General features: G+C 44.6%; 1 protein-coding gene across 1 annotated transcript; it reads right to left on the bottom strand.

Moving 5' to 3' along the window:
- Positions 1 to 3,720: 3,720 nt before the first annotated feature.
- Positions 3,721 to 13,591, bottom strand: IL17D (interleukin 17D). Its single transcript, XM_086481812.1, has 3 exons — positions 13,577 to 13,591; positions 13,134 to 13,432; positions 3,721 to 4,036 (listed from the first exon to the last, which is right to left on the bottom strand). The coding sequence occupies exons 1-3, from the start codon at positions 13,589 to 13,591 to the stop codon at positions 3,721 to 3,723; spliced, it is 630 nt and encodes a 209-aa protein (XP_086337938.1).
- Between the last annotated feature and the right edge of the window lie 4,172 nt (positions 13,592 to 17,763).

Raw genomic sequence — 17,763 nt, 5'->3', positions numbered from 1 at the left:
AGCTCATGCACTACTTGGCAAAACATGCAGGACTGACTAGATCTCCCTCATGTGCCTCAGTCAAGGTGGTTATGGCTGTTCTCTAACCCCAGCGAGATTAAGGGTGTTTGTACTTTCTGAGCACATCACAGCCTTCTGCCCTTTTCTCCTTGCTGCTTTCAGGTCCACGTTCCCCCCCCTGCGATTTCATGTTTACTTGCAGCTGTAGACTGCTGCCTATTCAGCCAAACACCTTCATGTAATGACTGGCTAGTAAAGCACAACTAGCATCTCGGGCTGTCCTCAGCCTTCCTGAATGATGCAGATTTTCCAACCTATCTTAAGTGATACTACAGAGAAGAAAATAATCTCTTTTCCAAGGATATTGTTCTGTGTTTTGTGGCTCCTAATGCATTCCAGGGACAACTCATTGAAGGAATAGATTTTCCTGGCACAACAAAAATTTTCTCAAATCAGCTGCAGCTGCCAGATAGTTTCAGCTTTGAATTGTTTGCATTTACTGGGCCTGGAGTTGGTTCAATGAGGCATTTCATGTCTGCCTTTTGTCAACAGTTTGTGAAGCCTTGAAGCAACTCCAATGAACCCTCCCTCCCCACATGCAAATGAAAGGCAAGGCTGCAGCAGCTGGAACCAGAGGGCTAGAAGCTGGAAAATGTCACACCACAGTTCAAGTGAAACCAATATAAATCCATAATGTGATGATCTCTTTAAAAAAAAAAAAAAATCCAAACAAACACAAACTACATTTAGTACTCAACCTTTTCCACATGAGTAATGTGGAGAGGGTTTATATATGGAAGGACATTTCGAAGGTTAACAAATGTTTGTGTAGCTAATAATTCTTGATGTTAAGTATTAACGAACAGTTGTTCACTAACAAATTATTATCAAACAGTTGCTCATGTTAAAACATAAGCACAGCTTTTAAGAGACACCTAACTGGAAAGCTGGATCGGGAAGCAAATTGGCTCAGCTAAAAAGTCTGCCACAGAAGAAGGTGAGGATTAAAAAGGAAAATGGGCTTCTGAGTAAGATGAGGTTGCTTGTAACCAGGAAGCTTTCTGCACTTGCAGTATGATGAACAGGAGGTCGCCAACATACATAATCTATTGATCCAGTGGGATTTTGCAGTTCCCTAGTACTTTCCTTTCAGTCATCCAATTCCTGAAGCTACATGTAAGCTAAAGCATCTGTTCTGGATTGGCAAAACTGATAATGTTCCATTTACCTGGTCTTAGCCTGTGACTCCCAAGAATTCCCAGAACATGCTCATTACTTGAAAAACCTCAAAATGACTCCATAATTTATGTCTGCAGGACAACAGAGTTGCAAGAAATACTGAGATTTTTTTCTTTCTCCACATCATGCAAATAAATCCATGTGCTCTAGTAACTAATTTGTTGCAGACAATTTTGTATAACAAAAGTGTGTGGGCAGACAGATGAGTTTTGCTGGAGGGTAGTGTTTAGCCAGAGCTTTAGCTGGTAGCCCTTCTGGGCTGGGTGATTTGGCATTTTTTTTGTTGCTGTTTGGGTTTTTACTTCCTTTTACTGTGAAGACTTTGCTTTCTATGTTGAAGTTTCTATGTCCAACTTCACCCTGTCTGAATTGTGCGTGTGGAGAAAACCCCCACAATTTAATAGTGAAACCGTAAGAAGTTAGACTGCTGAAGCATCATCTAATGCAGTATTTCTCCAGTTTTGTGGGTCTGCTTCCCTTCTGAGCCCCTCTGCCTTTGATTACCCTCTCCCTCTTAGAGGGTGAGAAGTTCTTCCACATTAGGAGGAAGGAAAAGTGGATGTAATTGCTGCGAGTATTTACATTCTCCAGGGAGCAGGTAACTACCTTTAATTGCTGGCAGCAGCTAGGCAATTAGCTGTTCTCTGAGTAGTGTAAACACTTTATGACCTTCTTTGAACTTTCCTTTGAGAATACCATTGAGACAGAAGCATCCCAATTTGAGGAAACACAGATCCAAAGACAAGTAGAACTGTGGAAAATCCTCTCCACAAGAAACACAGTTATAAACTTCAATCTGACGTTGTGATGGGAATCTTGTATTGGTTTCTGGAGTTCTTAAAGTTGGTTTAGGCTTTGTAAGAAGCTATACAGATTGCAGTATAAAAATACTGTTACCCTAGACTGAGTCATAAAGAGCACAGTCAATAATTATGCACCAAGACAAGGAGTTGTCATATGATTTTCATTCTCTAACTTGTTAATTCTGGTTAGCTCATAGTCTTTCCATTCTTCATCCAGTGACACTCCAAAGGAGCATATGTATGTATGCGCGGGGACTTCCTCCGCTATGAATTAAGCCAAATTTTGAGATTCTTGATGCAGCAAATACATTGCTGCATATGGTGTTTATTCTTTTTTTGTAACAATATTGCAGTTACGATCCTTCAACTGTAGAAAAATACTCTCTGCTGTGCCTTTAGAGATTTATCAACTTTGGTGATTGTGGCCCTTTGAGGAGTCATGTTCATGCAAGGCACGCCTGTGATTCTCATTTGCTAGACTCAACCTTCAATCTCTTGTTCTGGAAATGCAAGTTTTTGTGTATCTATGGTTTCTGGTTAGGGCTTGCCATCAAGTTCCTGTAAGCTGCAAAGATGGAAGACTGCTCTTCCACAAACTAACATCTTTTGCAGGTGATTGTCTGCTACATGTAGCATAGGGAAAAATGAGTAACGCTAATTGTAGAAATCAGTTGGATTTAACAAGTTTGGACTGGCTGGGACTCACCTCAATGACCTCTGTAGCATCTTGAAGTTAAGACCTAGCCTGTTTACTCATCTGCAGTGTACCTGAAATGAAGCCGATCCTTCGTACTTATTTTTTTTTAATGGGGAATCACCTCTCCTAACATGAAAAAGGTTTTGGCCTTCCAACTGTACAGAATGCAGTTTTGTCACAAGAAACAGTTACGTGGTTAATGATGAATGAAATCAAATACAGAATTCTTGGGACCCAATCTGTGTTTTTTCTAATTGATATTGTCTGTGTAATGAGACTTAGTCCCCGTCAGAAAAGTCCACTGCAGTTTTACAATATTCTGGCATGCTTTTTCTCACCTTCTGTACCCTTAGCAATTTGGTAAGTTTAAAAATAGCAAATTCATAGAATATTGTTTCATGAATGGCTCAAACTCAGCAAAGGTTTTCTTGCTGTAGTGTGTAACTAGCCAAAGATGTAACTAGCCAAAGATGTAACAGCCAAGATTACTGCTTGGAGCTGTGCATATTTTGCATATTGGAGCAATACAAAGGAAGGCTCTCCCAGCCTGAGAAACGATCCTTTTAACTGCTGATTTGGCACACGTGTGGCAGCTATGTGATTTTTATATAGGAGTATTTAAAAGTAGAATATAAGAGATTCCTTAAAAATATCTACAACCAGTAGTCTGCTATAGTAATAGCTAGCATGTCTTACAGTTGCATCACCTTCTAAAATTTACTGAGAATAAGCAAGGATAAAATGTTCTGCTCTAAGAAAAAAAAAAAAAAAGCTACCCTGGAATTTTCAACAAATACTTACATGAACTAAAGTTCTTAATATGAATTGTCTTCTCTAATGATCTGAGTGACTGAACAAAACCTTCCATCTTATAACTGAATTAACAGTAAGTAGAAAAAGAGGGTAAATCAATGTGTTTGTTTCCTGAGGTGGTGAAATGATGATGGGAAGCCCATACTGTAACAGGACTCTATATATTCTTCATTCTGATGACGGCTTGTTCTGGCTTACCAGCAGCTTCATTTCTTGCTTATCTATGCTGGAATTGACGCTTTCGGCCTCTTTTTCTTGCTCAGGTACACAAGTGCAGCCCACTGGGATAGTGACGTAATCTTCTGTGTAGATGTAACGGCCCCCAGCACATGAGGACGTGCGACGGAGGATGACTGTTGGCATGTACACAGGGGTGCTGCGGAAGTGAAAATTTTCCTCTCCAAAGATCCCCATGAGGCAGCCTTTGCACAGACAATATGCTTCAGGAATGTATTTAGGATATCTTGTGGGATCATACGAAATTCTACAGGGAAGCAAATAATAAAGATTCATTAGTATCTCTAAAAATACATATATTCATCTGGAAAACATTATTATAATGTGATTTGACCATAAACATTTATATAATGTTTTTGTTTTCTTTGCCAGGAAAAATAGCTGTAGCTGTTGCTATCTGGCTTCTTATTTGTAAAGCGTAAAGAAAAACATGAACAAATCATAGAACTGATCAGGTCCTACGGTGCACATGGAGTATGAAGTGACTGGCTTTCTAAAATGTGAGATTCAGGGGTTTAAGCTGAGTTAAGTTTTGCATTTTGGACTGAATGGGTAAATAGAGCATTAAAAAGGACACTTGGGCATTTTCAAACTTTTAATCTGCCTTGAGTTCTTAAAAAATAGATACAAATCCTTGTTAACATTATTATTGTTGAAGCTATGACATGATGTTTTAAAATTTTATAATTTAAATAGAATTAAATTGTACTATTATTTCCACAATAGTTTTTGCTCCCTAGTATACTTGGGGTTATAAAGGTGCCTTCCTCTTAAAAGCAGAACCCTCTATTTCTTTCTCTCACTCACTTCCACTGTCTCTTCCTCTAACCAACGAAAAGTAATATTTGCATGCCCACACTAAGATAAACTGCAAAGTTAGTGGGGTTTTTTTTCTGCCCTCTCCTGTTACACTTTGAAGTAAAGCATTGGCCCAAAGCTTCAAGAGTATAGCCTTTATCTTTTGTCATCTTACTGTTTGCTGTTTGACCCTTCCTTTTTGCTTATTAATACTCTGTTTCTGGAAATTCCTGATTAGCAGGAGCTGGAAAGCTTGTAACCCAAGTACAGCTTCGACCAACAAAGTCCAAGTTCCAGCATTCCTCTCTGGATGTTGTTGGACACAGAAACAAACAGATACTGTGGTCTCAAGTCATACAGGTCCTGGCTGACCTACAGCTATTGTTTTAAGCAAAGGGAGTAAAAGCTGATAAAGTCTGCTTGTTTTTTGAAATAAATGACTTAAGTACACAGCGGAGTACAGGCAGTTGAGTGTGTAGCCATGCTGCTTATTGTGGTGGTGATGTATTTGTTGCTTTGTTCTTCACCTGCTTTTCCTGCTTATACTGGAAGTAATTGCTGGGCATGGCTGTAACTTGTACATTATTACAACTGCGTGTCATTATTCTAGAAAAGATGTTTGTGTCTCCAGAAAAAGAGGATTTTAAACTATGTTTAACTCTTCTGTCAGCTGTTCTCTGTACCTTTAAGCTTCCTCCTGATCACCTTCTGCTCTCACACTTACAAAACTAGCCCTGCTTCAGCATGGTTGCACTGTCCAGCTGTAGTGGGATGACTGCGCTCCTTGGCTGAAGAAGCGTTCAGCCCAGAAGCACCGCCAGCCTCTCCGTGCTCCTCCCCCAGAGCCCACGCCCCCTTTGGGAGGATGCTGACCCCCCAAGTATGTTATCAGAAACACTTACCCCCTGTCAGGTAACAGAAAACCCTTTTCTGCTCTTTCCCCCTGCTCTTATGTTCACACAGTAGACCGTTAGACCTACACACGGTGCACAGCAGAAGAATCGAACAGGCTGGCAGACAGCATGAGGACACATTGGGAGGTGACCTAATCCAAATGCCTCCATGAGGCAAGCTCAGATGTATTTGCCCATGTTTGTCCAGCCTGTTCTTAAAAACCTCCAAAGGAGGTCCCCAGCCTGCCCAGAGGCTCTGCTGCAGTTATTTCACTGCCTCTTTGCTTGCTAAGTTTCCCTAACAGTGAAGCAAAGCATTTTTTTTCTTGCGAACTAAATCAATGATTTCCTGTGTTTGGATGGGAAATTACAGCAGCTGAGGCTAAAAAAGTGAGTAACAGTCAAAGATTTGATACCAGAGAGAATGTTCAAGCCTGTACTCTTTACTGTGATGTGAAGTGCTGCAAAACCAAAACAAAACAAAAGTAAAAATTCTTGCACTGTGTTTTAAGGCACCCTCTACTTGGGATCAGTAGATCTACTGATCCCACACAGTAGACAAAATGGGGCAACTACATAAGAAAAATTAATAAATTAAATACCTGTCATCAATATAATTATTTATGGGATGATACAAACTACTGAGTATACAATGCCCCCTTCCCACAGCAGTTTCAAAATAACTGATTTTGAAAACTGCAGTAGATTTAAAGTGATTCCTAAATTGCGTTTCCCAGTGTTTGTACCACTTCCTTGGGTACCAGAGCGTCAGCCTTTTGTCTTTTCAGGCAGTGTCTGAGATGAGAAGGGGTTTCAGCTGTGGAAGAGGCAGCATAAGTCTGCCTCGAGTTGTGACTGCACAGTCAATTCTGGTCAACAAAATCTGCGCTTGCTGAAACAGGCAGCCTGGCTCTCCCTCGCCTCCGCCCCTGGGTTGATGCTGCTGTTCTGGTCATAGGATTGATCAGGGAATTCATTCAACTGAAGAGTAACTTCATCAAAAACTGGATTTTGGTCCTTCAACTGGATTTGGTCCTCAGCTGTCTTGTCACATACACACAAACAAGCCAGCATGAACAAGCAGCTGTAGATGGGGGCAGGAGGGAGCTGCCCTTTTCAGAAGTATCACCAGTTTATCAGGTAAAAACACATCTAGGATCCCAGCCTTAGCCAAACACAAACCTGACTAGCCTGTCATCAAAGAAAAGAGACTTTTTTTTTTTACAGAAAAATCTGAACAGTTCTCTCACAGCCAGACATCTGTGATGTCACAGATATTTTTTGCAAAGCTTCTCTGTCCCATTTATACATGCTTACTTTCCCCAGGAAATACCTTCATGTTACAGGATCTCACACCAATGTGAAATAAAATGTCTGGTAGCCAGCAGAAGGGAAGAGAGTGGAATACAGGCTTTTCTACTGTGACACATTCCCATTTCAAACTTATGTGAATAATTTCAGTGGTGGATTGTTAAACATGCCATATGTCAAGTCATTGGTATTTCCTCTACTGTATTATCTCTAGCACCTGGTTTATGATGTTACTGGAAAGCACGAATATGCTTCTGGATGGAAACATAAGAGTTTTCACTAGTAACAAGAGAACACTGTCGCTGGAATCATGGTCTACAACAAACTTCCCTTCCAAATTCCCACATGGCAAAAGTCAGGTATAAATGAGGGGTTTTTTTGAAGGGTGGTGTGGTGTGGTTTTCTACTTCCCACAGAAAAATCTCTTACATTGCTGAGTTTGTTGTAGATACCTCTACTCCACCATGTGAGGATTAGAAGGAATCAGAGAGGACCCAAACGCATAGATGGATCCAAAATATAGACGTGGTTTTGCATCCAGACCAGAACTTTAAGGCTGAAGGCTCTAAGTAATGTCTCTTGAAATCAAATGCTGAACTCAAATGTCGCTAAACTTCGGAGCCATATCCAAGGTTCTGCATCTTCAGCTCAAACCTGTTAAGGAAGGCCATATAACTAAAGCCTCATTTTTATCTTTCTAGGCAGCCCAGACTGCTTTGGGTCTGAACCACTAACAGACACCAGTAACCTAGTTGTGTGACCTGCTTCCTCTGTTTGCATGTACTGAACATAATCACTCATGACCATGGCCTCAGCTGCTGTGTCTCTGTTACTCCAAGCACTCCAAGTCATGTTTTTATGCCTTCTCCTAGAACAGGGCAAACATGGCTGATTGGTTAATTCATCAGGTAAAACACATGCTCCAAGTTCCCACTGACTCTTTCCTACACATAGTGAAGGATGCACCCAACTGGGGTGGACACAACAGAAGCAGCTGGGAAGAGTGGTGAAGGACCAGAAAATTGCAACTTTCCACTGGCACCCAAGTGTCCCCAGCATCCTTGTGTCATTTGCTGAGGCCACTGCTGCAAACTAGACAGCCCAGCCATTTTGGTGAGAGTTGCCCTTGTTCTGTGAACTCGGGTTACTGGGATTTAAAGCTGACTCTGCCGAGCCAGCGCTCCTGATTTACAAATGACAGGAGCAGTGAGCTATGCCGGGCTGCTGTGTTTCAATCTGCTGGAACAAGAAGCAGGTTTGTAGTGAACTGGAACTGCTAATGAAGTGTGACTAGTTCTAGGCTGCTTTTCCTTATGACCCTACGAGTGCTTTGAGAGCTCCCACTGAAAAACAAACTTCCTGCCATTTACATACTAAGCCTGGAAACTCAAGAGAAAAGTTTCTGTCAGAGGTAAAACTCTTGCAGAGACTTAATCTGCCTTGTCCTTTACTGCTACTTTCATATGCAGTATTTTTAATAATATTATCACTTCATAGTTTCCAAGCTTCTAAATCCAGTGGGTCAGATGCCCTGCCAGGGCAGACAGGTACAGCTGACTCTTCAGAAAACAGCTGGATGTTATCAGAAGTCTAATAAGCAGATCATCATCCTTTCACTTTGTACTCTGAAATACTTACAGGATTAAGAGCTAACAACTTGTTTTTCCCTCTTGGCAAGACATTTATTTCTCTACAGCAGGTGTCCTTTTTTCGCATTATGCTTAGTTTGTTTGATATGCAGGCGGTAAGTACACTGCTTGCATAAAATAGCCTAGTGCCAACCCATTTTCTGAAGAGTCGTATGAACATGTACTCAAACAAAAAGGATGGCAGTTCTGCATCCCCTTGTATTCTTTCCCTCGGCTGCATCTTTGGGATATGCACACTGTGCCGCATGGTGATGTTAAATCCTGGAAAACATCTTGGATAAGGTCCTTGAAAATCATTGGAGTATTATTTAAAGGAAAGCCCTCTTGTATGACTTTTTTCAAGAGCACTACAGACAAGATTGGCTTTTACCAGTAAAAAAAGACTTGCCTGTATTACTTTTACTAAGATTTTATGTAGATGAGCACTAAACCAAGGATGCTTATCAACTGAAACTGGTTTTTGAAAAGCGGAAAAAACAATCTGGGCAATGATTGAGAGGGGGACTAGCTAACATGGGAGTTCATGATCAGATCAACACTGACAATAAAAGTTCAATTCTGTAACTAACCCTTAGTAAATGCAGGATTAGGCTCCAGAGACAGACACAGAAGCCATGAGATTTGGAAATTCAGAAATGGGAATGCCTCCTTGAATACACATAAAGAGTTTTGGCTAAATTTGTGTAGAAGTGTGTTTGCAGAAGACTCGGAATGTATTCCTACAAGCTAGGTATGAACGTTACTATAACTTTAACACAACAGAATAAAAATAAGGCTGATGTACACAGCTGGTTAACGAATGGCATCTGGGCTCTGCAGCACCATGAATGGGATCACAAATCTACACTGCCTGTAAACATGCTGTCGACTTCAGTGGGTTTAGATTTTTCAACCACTACTCTGAGCTTTATGATCAGACCCTCCAAACGTTTTAAGCATGCATTTAAAATTAATCCTTTTTAGAATGGCTCTTGTCCCTGAGCACCTTGTGTGTGCATCTCTGGAGCTCTGCCTGCGTTCACCATGATTATGGCTTCTGTAATTTGTAAGAAGCAGCACCCACCCATCCCTGCTGTTGGCAGGGAGCCATGGGTGATAAGACAACCTGTATCACTAATTCCTGCGAAGCAACTGCGAGCCATAGCAACAGCCAAGACCACGGCCTTTTCCCATGCCTCCTTGTACAAGCAGGCTTTCTGGATTTCATCAGCTGTCCATGTAATACTATGAAAAAGGACAAGCAAGCTCCTGGGTAGATGTCACAAATGGGCACACAGTCAGCCTGATGATTTCATGGCAGAGCTTCTGCCGCTGGCTCTATTTTTTAACAAACCTGGGTCATTCTTAGACCAGCTTCCTGAAGTGCTGAGCAAAGCCAGTATGCTTAAGATTTCATTCCACTCAACTGAATTTGGGGAACTCTGCTGCCTCTTTATAGCTCTGCGGGGTGAAGAGCGATTCATGTGATTAAACTTTGTGTTCTGAGTTATATACTGATCTCCTGTGGCCATCAGGATGGAATTTCAGTATCAGGTAGATGAACTAAAATCCTTTCTCTAACTTTTACCTCAAATACCAACTGTTGATTGCTGCCAGCAGCAGGATCGTGGACCAGATGGATCTGTGGTGCAATCCATGTGCAACTCCTGTACCTCTGGGTTGTAGCAAGCCAAAAATGATGTAAGTCTTGACTTTTGTATAACCAAATTAAAGACCAAGTAACAGAAAATAAATAGGAAGCACAGAACAAAGAAAAGGAAAGAAGCCACACAAGGATTATCTGTACTTTTGAGCCAATCAAACCTAATTCTTACACACTAAATAGAATGATAAACTTGGATGTATGAGATGCAGTAGGGTGAACGTTATATGTAGATCTCCAAGTAATATATTTGACTCTTTCTCACAAATGCTGATAGGAAAAAATTTCAGTTGACTTGAACTGAACGGTTATGTGAGCAGAAGAATTACAAGAAGCAGCGTTAAACAGCTGGGAACAGGTGCCTAGGGAGATATGCAGGGGAAGGTAAGTAGAGCCAGACTTAATATCTTTATTATTAATGACCTGGAATAGGGAGTATAAACAGTATGTTAATGAAATCTGCAGATGGTAAGAACGGGAACTGCTGCAACACCAATGAAGACAGAGAAACAGCACGAGGTATCTCAGACATTAAAATGCAGGTCAAAAAAGAAAAAAGATCCTTTATGCACAGAGCAGAAATCAATTGCACTGTAACTCTTTAGGGGCAGAAAAGAAGTTGGAGAGCCGGATGTCTGTGAGACATGCTGAAACGGGGCAGGCATCTTGATGCAAGTTTCCAGTAAACAAATTCATGCTTTGAGGGGTGTCCTATTAGGGGTACAAGAGGGGTCTGCCTACAGTGAATTCATTTCTGGGCATTCATTACTGGAACAACTCTGGTGATTCAGGAGGCAGTTCAGGAGTCAGCAACGAGTGAGTGAAGGGAAGCAATTTATTAGGAGAGATTAAAGGAATTAAATATAAGTAGGCTTGTCAAGGAAGTTCTGTATTACAGAAGAGACCTCTATGCAGTTTTTCAGAATAACACCCCTGCCGTGGAGGAGAAATTGTTTGGTTCGTGTAAGTGAAATTGGTTAACCATTGACAAGATGTAATGTGCCATTACTTGCAATCTTTAATGGACAGTTGCATGTCCTTTTTAAAGACGCAGGGTAGCTCTAACGGGATTTGGGAGCTTGCTTCCAGGGTAACTGGGTGACCACCACAGATCACAGCAGATCTTCGTAAAGCTTTTATCTGGCCTCAAAATCTATGAAACAGCAGGTTGTAAAAGCAAATGCACATTACTGTTCATAATGAGCAATTGTATTTTACACTTTCATTACATATGCTGCAATGTCTGTTGCCATCTCATTGCACACTAATGATACAGTAAAAATGCAATCAAGAAAAAAAAGCTGTAAATGAGATCTGTTAACTAGACAGTATACTCAAGCCTCTTCACCCTAGAGAAATAATTTTTCCTCTAAAAATAATTTTAGGTTTTGCCTTTAACAGCGTAACACTTTTTTTTTCACTATCTTTTACAATTTCTAGCTTGGAGATGTCATGAAGTTACTTCTATGTGAACGGTTAGCAGTCTGTTTGAAAACATTTTCATGGAAAATACAGTGGATTTATAGTTTTGTAATAAACATTTTGTAAGCCAGGCCCCAAATAGCAGCTGGTTCTCTGTTACGAAGTAAGCCTATACAGAGCTCCAACTGAAAATAAATACCTGCCCGAGATGTAAGCATGGCAGGCACTGTTTTCAGGCCACTAGTATTTGGCAAAACCAATACAAAAAAATACCTGAGCCTAATGGTAGGTGTTCTGTTCACCATACTTTTTGCACGTTTAGGTAGTTTTAAAAAATCCTCAGCCTGCTTACAGAAAAGGTATATTAAAAATACTACTTCTAAAAATATGTTGTTTATGAAAGGGTTATTGAGCAAATAAACTGTTTTTCTCTCAGTAGGACTATTTCTTAAGCTAAAAGCAGGCAAAACCCATGCCACAAAATAAATGTTTATTGGAGATCACTAACAAGGAGATATTTAGGTTTGCTGAATACATAGTAACTGCATCGAGCTATATATGAAGGATAATGTATAGCAAGTAGCAAGAAAGTCAGTTCCTTTTAAGTTTGTGCGTGTTTTAGCTTCTTGTTGTCTGCAGTGTCTTTACAGAAAGCTGAAAACAGAGAACCCAATTCTGTAAGTCTTAGTCAGACAAAACTACCAGAAGACTTGATAGAGAGAATGCGACCACACAGTGGGTTTATAGTTCTAGATCAGTGGTGTCCAAGCTTTTCCAGAGTTCCCTACAGAAGTGCTGACCCTTGTTTTGTGTATTAACCAGCCTAACAACAGATTTACTTAGTTATTTTTATGCCCCCTTAAAAATATTCTGTCAGCCCCTGTTCCACCTCAGGGGAGGGCTGTTTGCAAAGCGTAGGCTGAAAACACAGATGTAGACAATTGAAGTACTCATTCCTTGCCTACACTTCTACAGCAAACTGGACAGCAAGCCCTTGGGAGGGTTTGTAGTGGGCTAAGCGAAGATACAGCTCTGCTGGTGTGTAAGAAGAGCACACGCTGTACTCCGATATATTCTAGACATCACTGCAGTGCCCGGAGTCACATCTCAGGGAAAACATCTGAGTTCCTCTGGGGCTGCCACAGACTCAGGGGGGGCTGTCTTGGTGATGGTCCTTTGCTGAGGATCCTCTGGGTGAACTTCACATACAATTTGCAGAAGTGACTTTCTGAGGGGTGGTCTGAGCTCCCGGCTGGGTGGGCGTGGGTGCGTGAGCTCCATCTCACGACTTGCTCCACCTCAGTCACTTTTCCTTTCTCTTTCTGCCCGTTAGCCATATGCCTCACACAAGTTGGTTTTACCTATTTACCTTCCATCTGCCTATTTAGACGTCTATTTTAACACCTTTCCCTCAGGCTGCTGCTGCCCGCAGCAGCCGCCCCTCAGGACCGGCGCCTGCCGAACCACCCTCACGGCACCGCGCGGGAAAAGGCGGTGAAGCCCCCGAGCAGGCGTAGCACGGCGGGTCCCACAAAGGGAACCGGCTCTCTTCAGCCCGCCGGGACCCTGGCACCGCCTCGCCCCTCGGCGCGGCTGGAGCCCCCCGTCCCGCCGCTGCCCCGCAGTCACCTGTAGGCCCAGGGCGAGGCGCTGCGCAGGTTGACGGGGAGCCGGAACCTCTTGTCGCCGGCGGGCCGGCCCCCGGCCGGGCAGCTGGCGTTGTGCTGACGGCCCGCCGGCTCGGGCTGCAGGGTGTGGTGGAAGGCGCTGAGCATGCCCGCCGCCAGCCGCCCGTACAGCTGCTCCAGCAGCTCCTCTGGACGCTCGCCGCAGGTCCGGGTCCGCGCCGGCCGCTTGGGCGCCTTGACGGCCTCCGGGCCGACCGGGAGCAGCGCCGCGCATAGCAGCGCCGCCAGCGCCGCCCGCACCTGCAACGACGCCGCCGTCAGTGGGGTTGGGACCGGCCGCGCCCCCCCCCCCCCCCCCCCAACCGCTGCACCCCGGAGCCCCCCAGCCCGGGTGGTCGGGGCGTTTCCCCCCGGGCCCCCCTGCCCCTGACCGCAGCCCCTTACCCTGCCTCGCTGCATGGCGGTTGGGCTGGCTCGAGGAAGCCGAGAAGAGCGGCGGGCTGCGGAGCCGCGCTGTGCCACTGGCTCTCTCGGCGGAGCTGTTGGAAAAGTGCCCCGCTCCTCAGTGCATCTCTCCTGGCCTCGCATGCCAGGAACATTTTAGGCGCTCACGGAGGAGGCGAGCGCTCAGCGCCGGGAGCCGACCGGTCCCGCACTCGGCACGGCCCCGCCATCCCGCCCCGCTGCCGCCAGCCACCGGGACAGCCCCGCGGGTACGGCCACGCTTGGTCTGCCGCCAGCCGCTGTCCCGCCCCGGGGCCCAGCCGCAGCAACCCCGCGGAGCGACCCGCCCGGCCCTCCCTGCAGGCCTGGGGGTGGCGGTGTCGAGGCCCCTCCCGAGCGCTCCGTTCCGCGACGTTGAGATGGCACCAGGCGCTCCTCAGGCCTCTGAGCCCCTGAGCCTTGAGCGGGACCCGCCGGGCCAGGGCAGGAAATTGAGACAGAACCAGGATGGGTTTGGCCCAGTTGGAGACGAAGTATCAAGGCTGATGAGAAAAAATGGGGGGATTTATAGCTGAAAATATCACAAGTCCATCTAGGTAATGGTAGCTGAGGAGGGGACTGCTGCAGTCCGGACTTTTTTCAGTCACTTTGGAGCAATTGTCACTCTCCCTTGTAAGGCGTTTGGGATCTCCGACATGCCCAGCTGCTGGTAGCACCTCTGGTTTGTTTCTCCAAACACAGCCCTGCTGTGGTATTTCTCCAGCAGACACTGCAGTGGTTGAAGTCCTGCATGAAGGCTGGGGCTGGAGAACACGAGGCCACTTCAAGCTGCCTCTAGAAGGCCTCATCCACCCGTTCTTCCTGCTGAAGTGGCCCACTACAATGACAGACACCCACTACAATGTCATGCTCTGCTAACTGAAAAGGAAGCTTGCTTCAGAAGGTGAGAAGCTTGCATCGTACATATCTACATGAGATTAAGGTGAGTCTCACCTCTAATGACTTCTCCATCCATTCTGTGCTGGTTTACCAGTGCTTTTAACAGACATGGCATGCAATGTTTTCAGGGTCTCTGGCACAAAATAAGCATCTGTGGTAGTCTGGATCATAAAAGATGTGGTCCACTGAAATGGTTTGCACCAAAAACAGCCTTAAGAATTTATCACTTGAATCAACTATTTGGTATGTTATGATTAAGCCCTGTATATCTGTTGAGGCATTTAGTGTAAAGATAGTTAAATATGAAAATACCGATCAGGAATAAGGGAAAATAGGTTCATCAGTCATACAAGGACTGTGAAAGCCCAGCTTGGTACCACAGAAATACGTCAGCTTCACAGACCAGGCTGGAACTGAAAGACCTGGCATTTATAATGTGATGAAGTGACTTGATTTTGTGGTTTCTGAAAAGTCATTGAGTTGAGGCTAACTGTGCTTTTTAGTGGTTTTGGTACTTTATGCATCACCGGTCAGTGTCACTCATGAGTGGTATCTTAACCTTGAACTGTATGGCATTTGAATCAGGTTTTCACTCTGAGGAAGGATTGTGTTTCAAATTGAATTAAAAACTCTCCTTTGCAGTAGTATACTCAGGTGACAGACTGGGGCAAGGAGGCTGTCCATTTAGCCCAGTCCAGCCCAACCCCCTGAGCTCTATGCTGCACCTGGCCTTGTGTTACATTAACATCTTCAAGCGTGGCCACATGACTAATACTTATCATGACAGATCTTTTTATATTACTCTTCCTATGATAAACCAGTATCTTTTCTCAGCACTTTGTGAGTAGCATGAGAATGTCATGCTTCGCTTTGCAAAAAATTACTTTTAGGCACTTTCTTTTTATGCATGACACTTCTGGGAGAGGTGTGCCTCAAAAAATCAGGGCAGAAGGAGAGGAAACAATAGCACAGTACTTAAATTACCAGTGAGTTTAAGGCTCTGAGTCTCATGTAGACAATATTCTAATTCTGTACATTAGTTGCATCATATTGTCTGATTAGCAATCTCATTGATTCAAATAATAATAATAATAATTACAGAAGGGGAGCAAATGAGATTCTATTAGATGGAAATTAAAAGAGTGCTATGCTGGCTCTCATGGCCATAGTCTACTCCAGAGACATCAGAAACATAAAAAATGCACTTATACACTTTGTCAAAGCTTAGGTTTTCCCAAGAGTTTGAGAAGTTACTAAGATGCCAGTATCAGCGTCATTGACTTTGATTTATAATTTTCTCAGAATTTAAGAAAATTCAAGAATTTAAATTTAAGGTATCTATATAACGAAATATTGGGAAAAAAATCTTTAGTAATACTAAGCCTGTCCTGGATTTGATGCAATATATGGTAATATTTCAATCAATAAATTCAGAATAGCAGCTGTGTGCACCTTTAGGTGAAATTGTAGGGAATTCCATGGCTCATGGCTGTTTTTTAAGAGAAAACAGACAAGGCGGTGAGATGTTTTCCTGCAGTGGCCTCAGGTGAAGATTCCCAGGGACAGAGCACAGAACATGCGGTCCATGCCCTGAGCAACAGTTGACCCAGTGGCGAGGTCTGTGTGGAGCCCACAGACTGTGTCCTGCCTCACCCCGCTGGCTGAAGGACATGACGCTTTGCTCTTGGAAATGGCACTGAGCTGCCCTTTTGTAAAATGGGACCCGCTCGATTTCATATGCTCTGTGGCTGGCTCATGGCCATGTCTCGACACCAGCCACTCCTTCCTGTTGGTGCTAGAAGGGTCTGGGAGTGGGAAGTCCCCTCCCACAACCTTCACAGGGGCCACCGTGTTGTTTCAGATGCCATTTTGGGGTACATAGTCGGCATTTCGGATAGTCTCACGGCCCACGTGTTTTCATCCTGGCCTGTGGCTGGCTGGCAGGACCAGCCACCCCTTACAGCTTTCCCAGAAGTAGATGACAACAGGAAGGCCTTGCCCGCTGCATACACGGAGATTGCTGTTGCTGATGAAGTCATATCCCCACATGTTTCATACTGTTTCCTGCTGTGATCGGACAGTTGTCACGTTTAGAAACCATCACCTCAGAGCATCCTCTGATGGGCTGCCCGCTTCCTTTCTGTCAGGCAGTGTATAACATAGGGATTTACAGAGAGGTACATGGCTACGAACACGTTTCCCCCCAAAGACCACACAAGCAGGAAGCAGCCAATGGGTTCATGAATCAGAAAAGTTTATTTTTGAGAGAAGTTTCACAGAGAGAGGGTGGGTGGTGCAGAGCTCCCCTCATCCATGGCTGTGGGGAGCTTCCAGCTGCCTGAGAGACTGTGCTGCAATATGGGCTGCGGCTGTAAAAGACAGGGTAACATCAACCACGAGAGCAGCCACCTTCCCTCCCCCTGGGCAGCCCCTGCCACCCTGCCTGGGGCTCTCCCAGCCTCAGGCCAAGGATGCCAGTCCCAAATCTCCCAGGCAGCCAGGAGACACCCATCCTGGGCTGGCTGTGCCACCAGCCCCACGGTGACATGGGCCACTGCCAGCTTGCTGACCACCATGACGTGGCCACTACATCATTGGGGTTGGCGCCAGGAGCTGGTGTAATTTTTGATTCCTTATCTTTATTTATGTCAGCATCCTTGTAGAAAGTAACAAATCTGTCTGGCTGAGTGGCTGAGGACAGGAGCGTGGCATGGTCTGGTTGTTTCCTCAGGTGAGCCTCCAGTTTAGAAGACAAAGGAGGAGCAGCCACCCTCTGCTGTGCCACGGGCAACCCCCACCTCCCTGCCCGGGCCCAGCTCTTGGAAGGGCAGCAGCCCGCCCTTCCATCCTCCCTGCCCTCTTGCCTCAGCCCTCGCTCACCCAGCTGCTCGCCTCCAGTCTGGGCCAGCTCACCGTGCAGCCCTTTTTATACTCGTCCTGAGTGCCCGTGTCACCAACTCCTTGTGACACAGCCACCACCTGACCGGTGGGGGCAGTGCCAAGGGTGATGGACAGCCCAGCCCTGAGCTGGCTGGGGGAAAAGGGCAGAGGCAGAAGGAAGTGTAGTGAGTAGTAAAAAATGTATTTCCTTCACTTTTATATAATATTCTAAATGCTCTTTCTGGGGGTTGTCATGCAACATTCATAACTGGGAGTGGCAGCTGCTTGTCTCCTGACATTATCACCATAGTGATAGTTAGTAAGTTCAGTTTCACAAATCCCTGCAATGAGAAACTCAGGATGGTCAA

Source organism: Leptosomus discolor, chromosome 1, assembly GCF_034619465.1.
Source record: "Leptosomus discolor isolate bLepDis1 chromosome 1, bLepDis1.hap2, whole genome shotgun sequence".
Classification (NCBI taxonomy): domain Eukaryota; kingdom Metazoa; phylum Chordata; class Aves; order Leptosomiformes; family Leptosomidae; genus Leptosomus; species Leptosomus discolor.
This window is presented reverse-complemented; position numbering and strand designations above follow the sequence as displayed.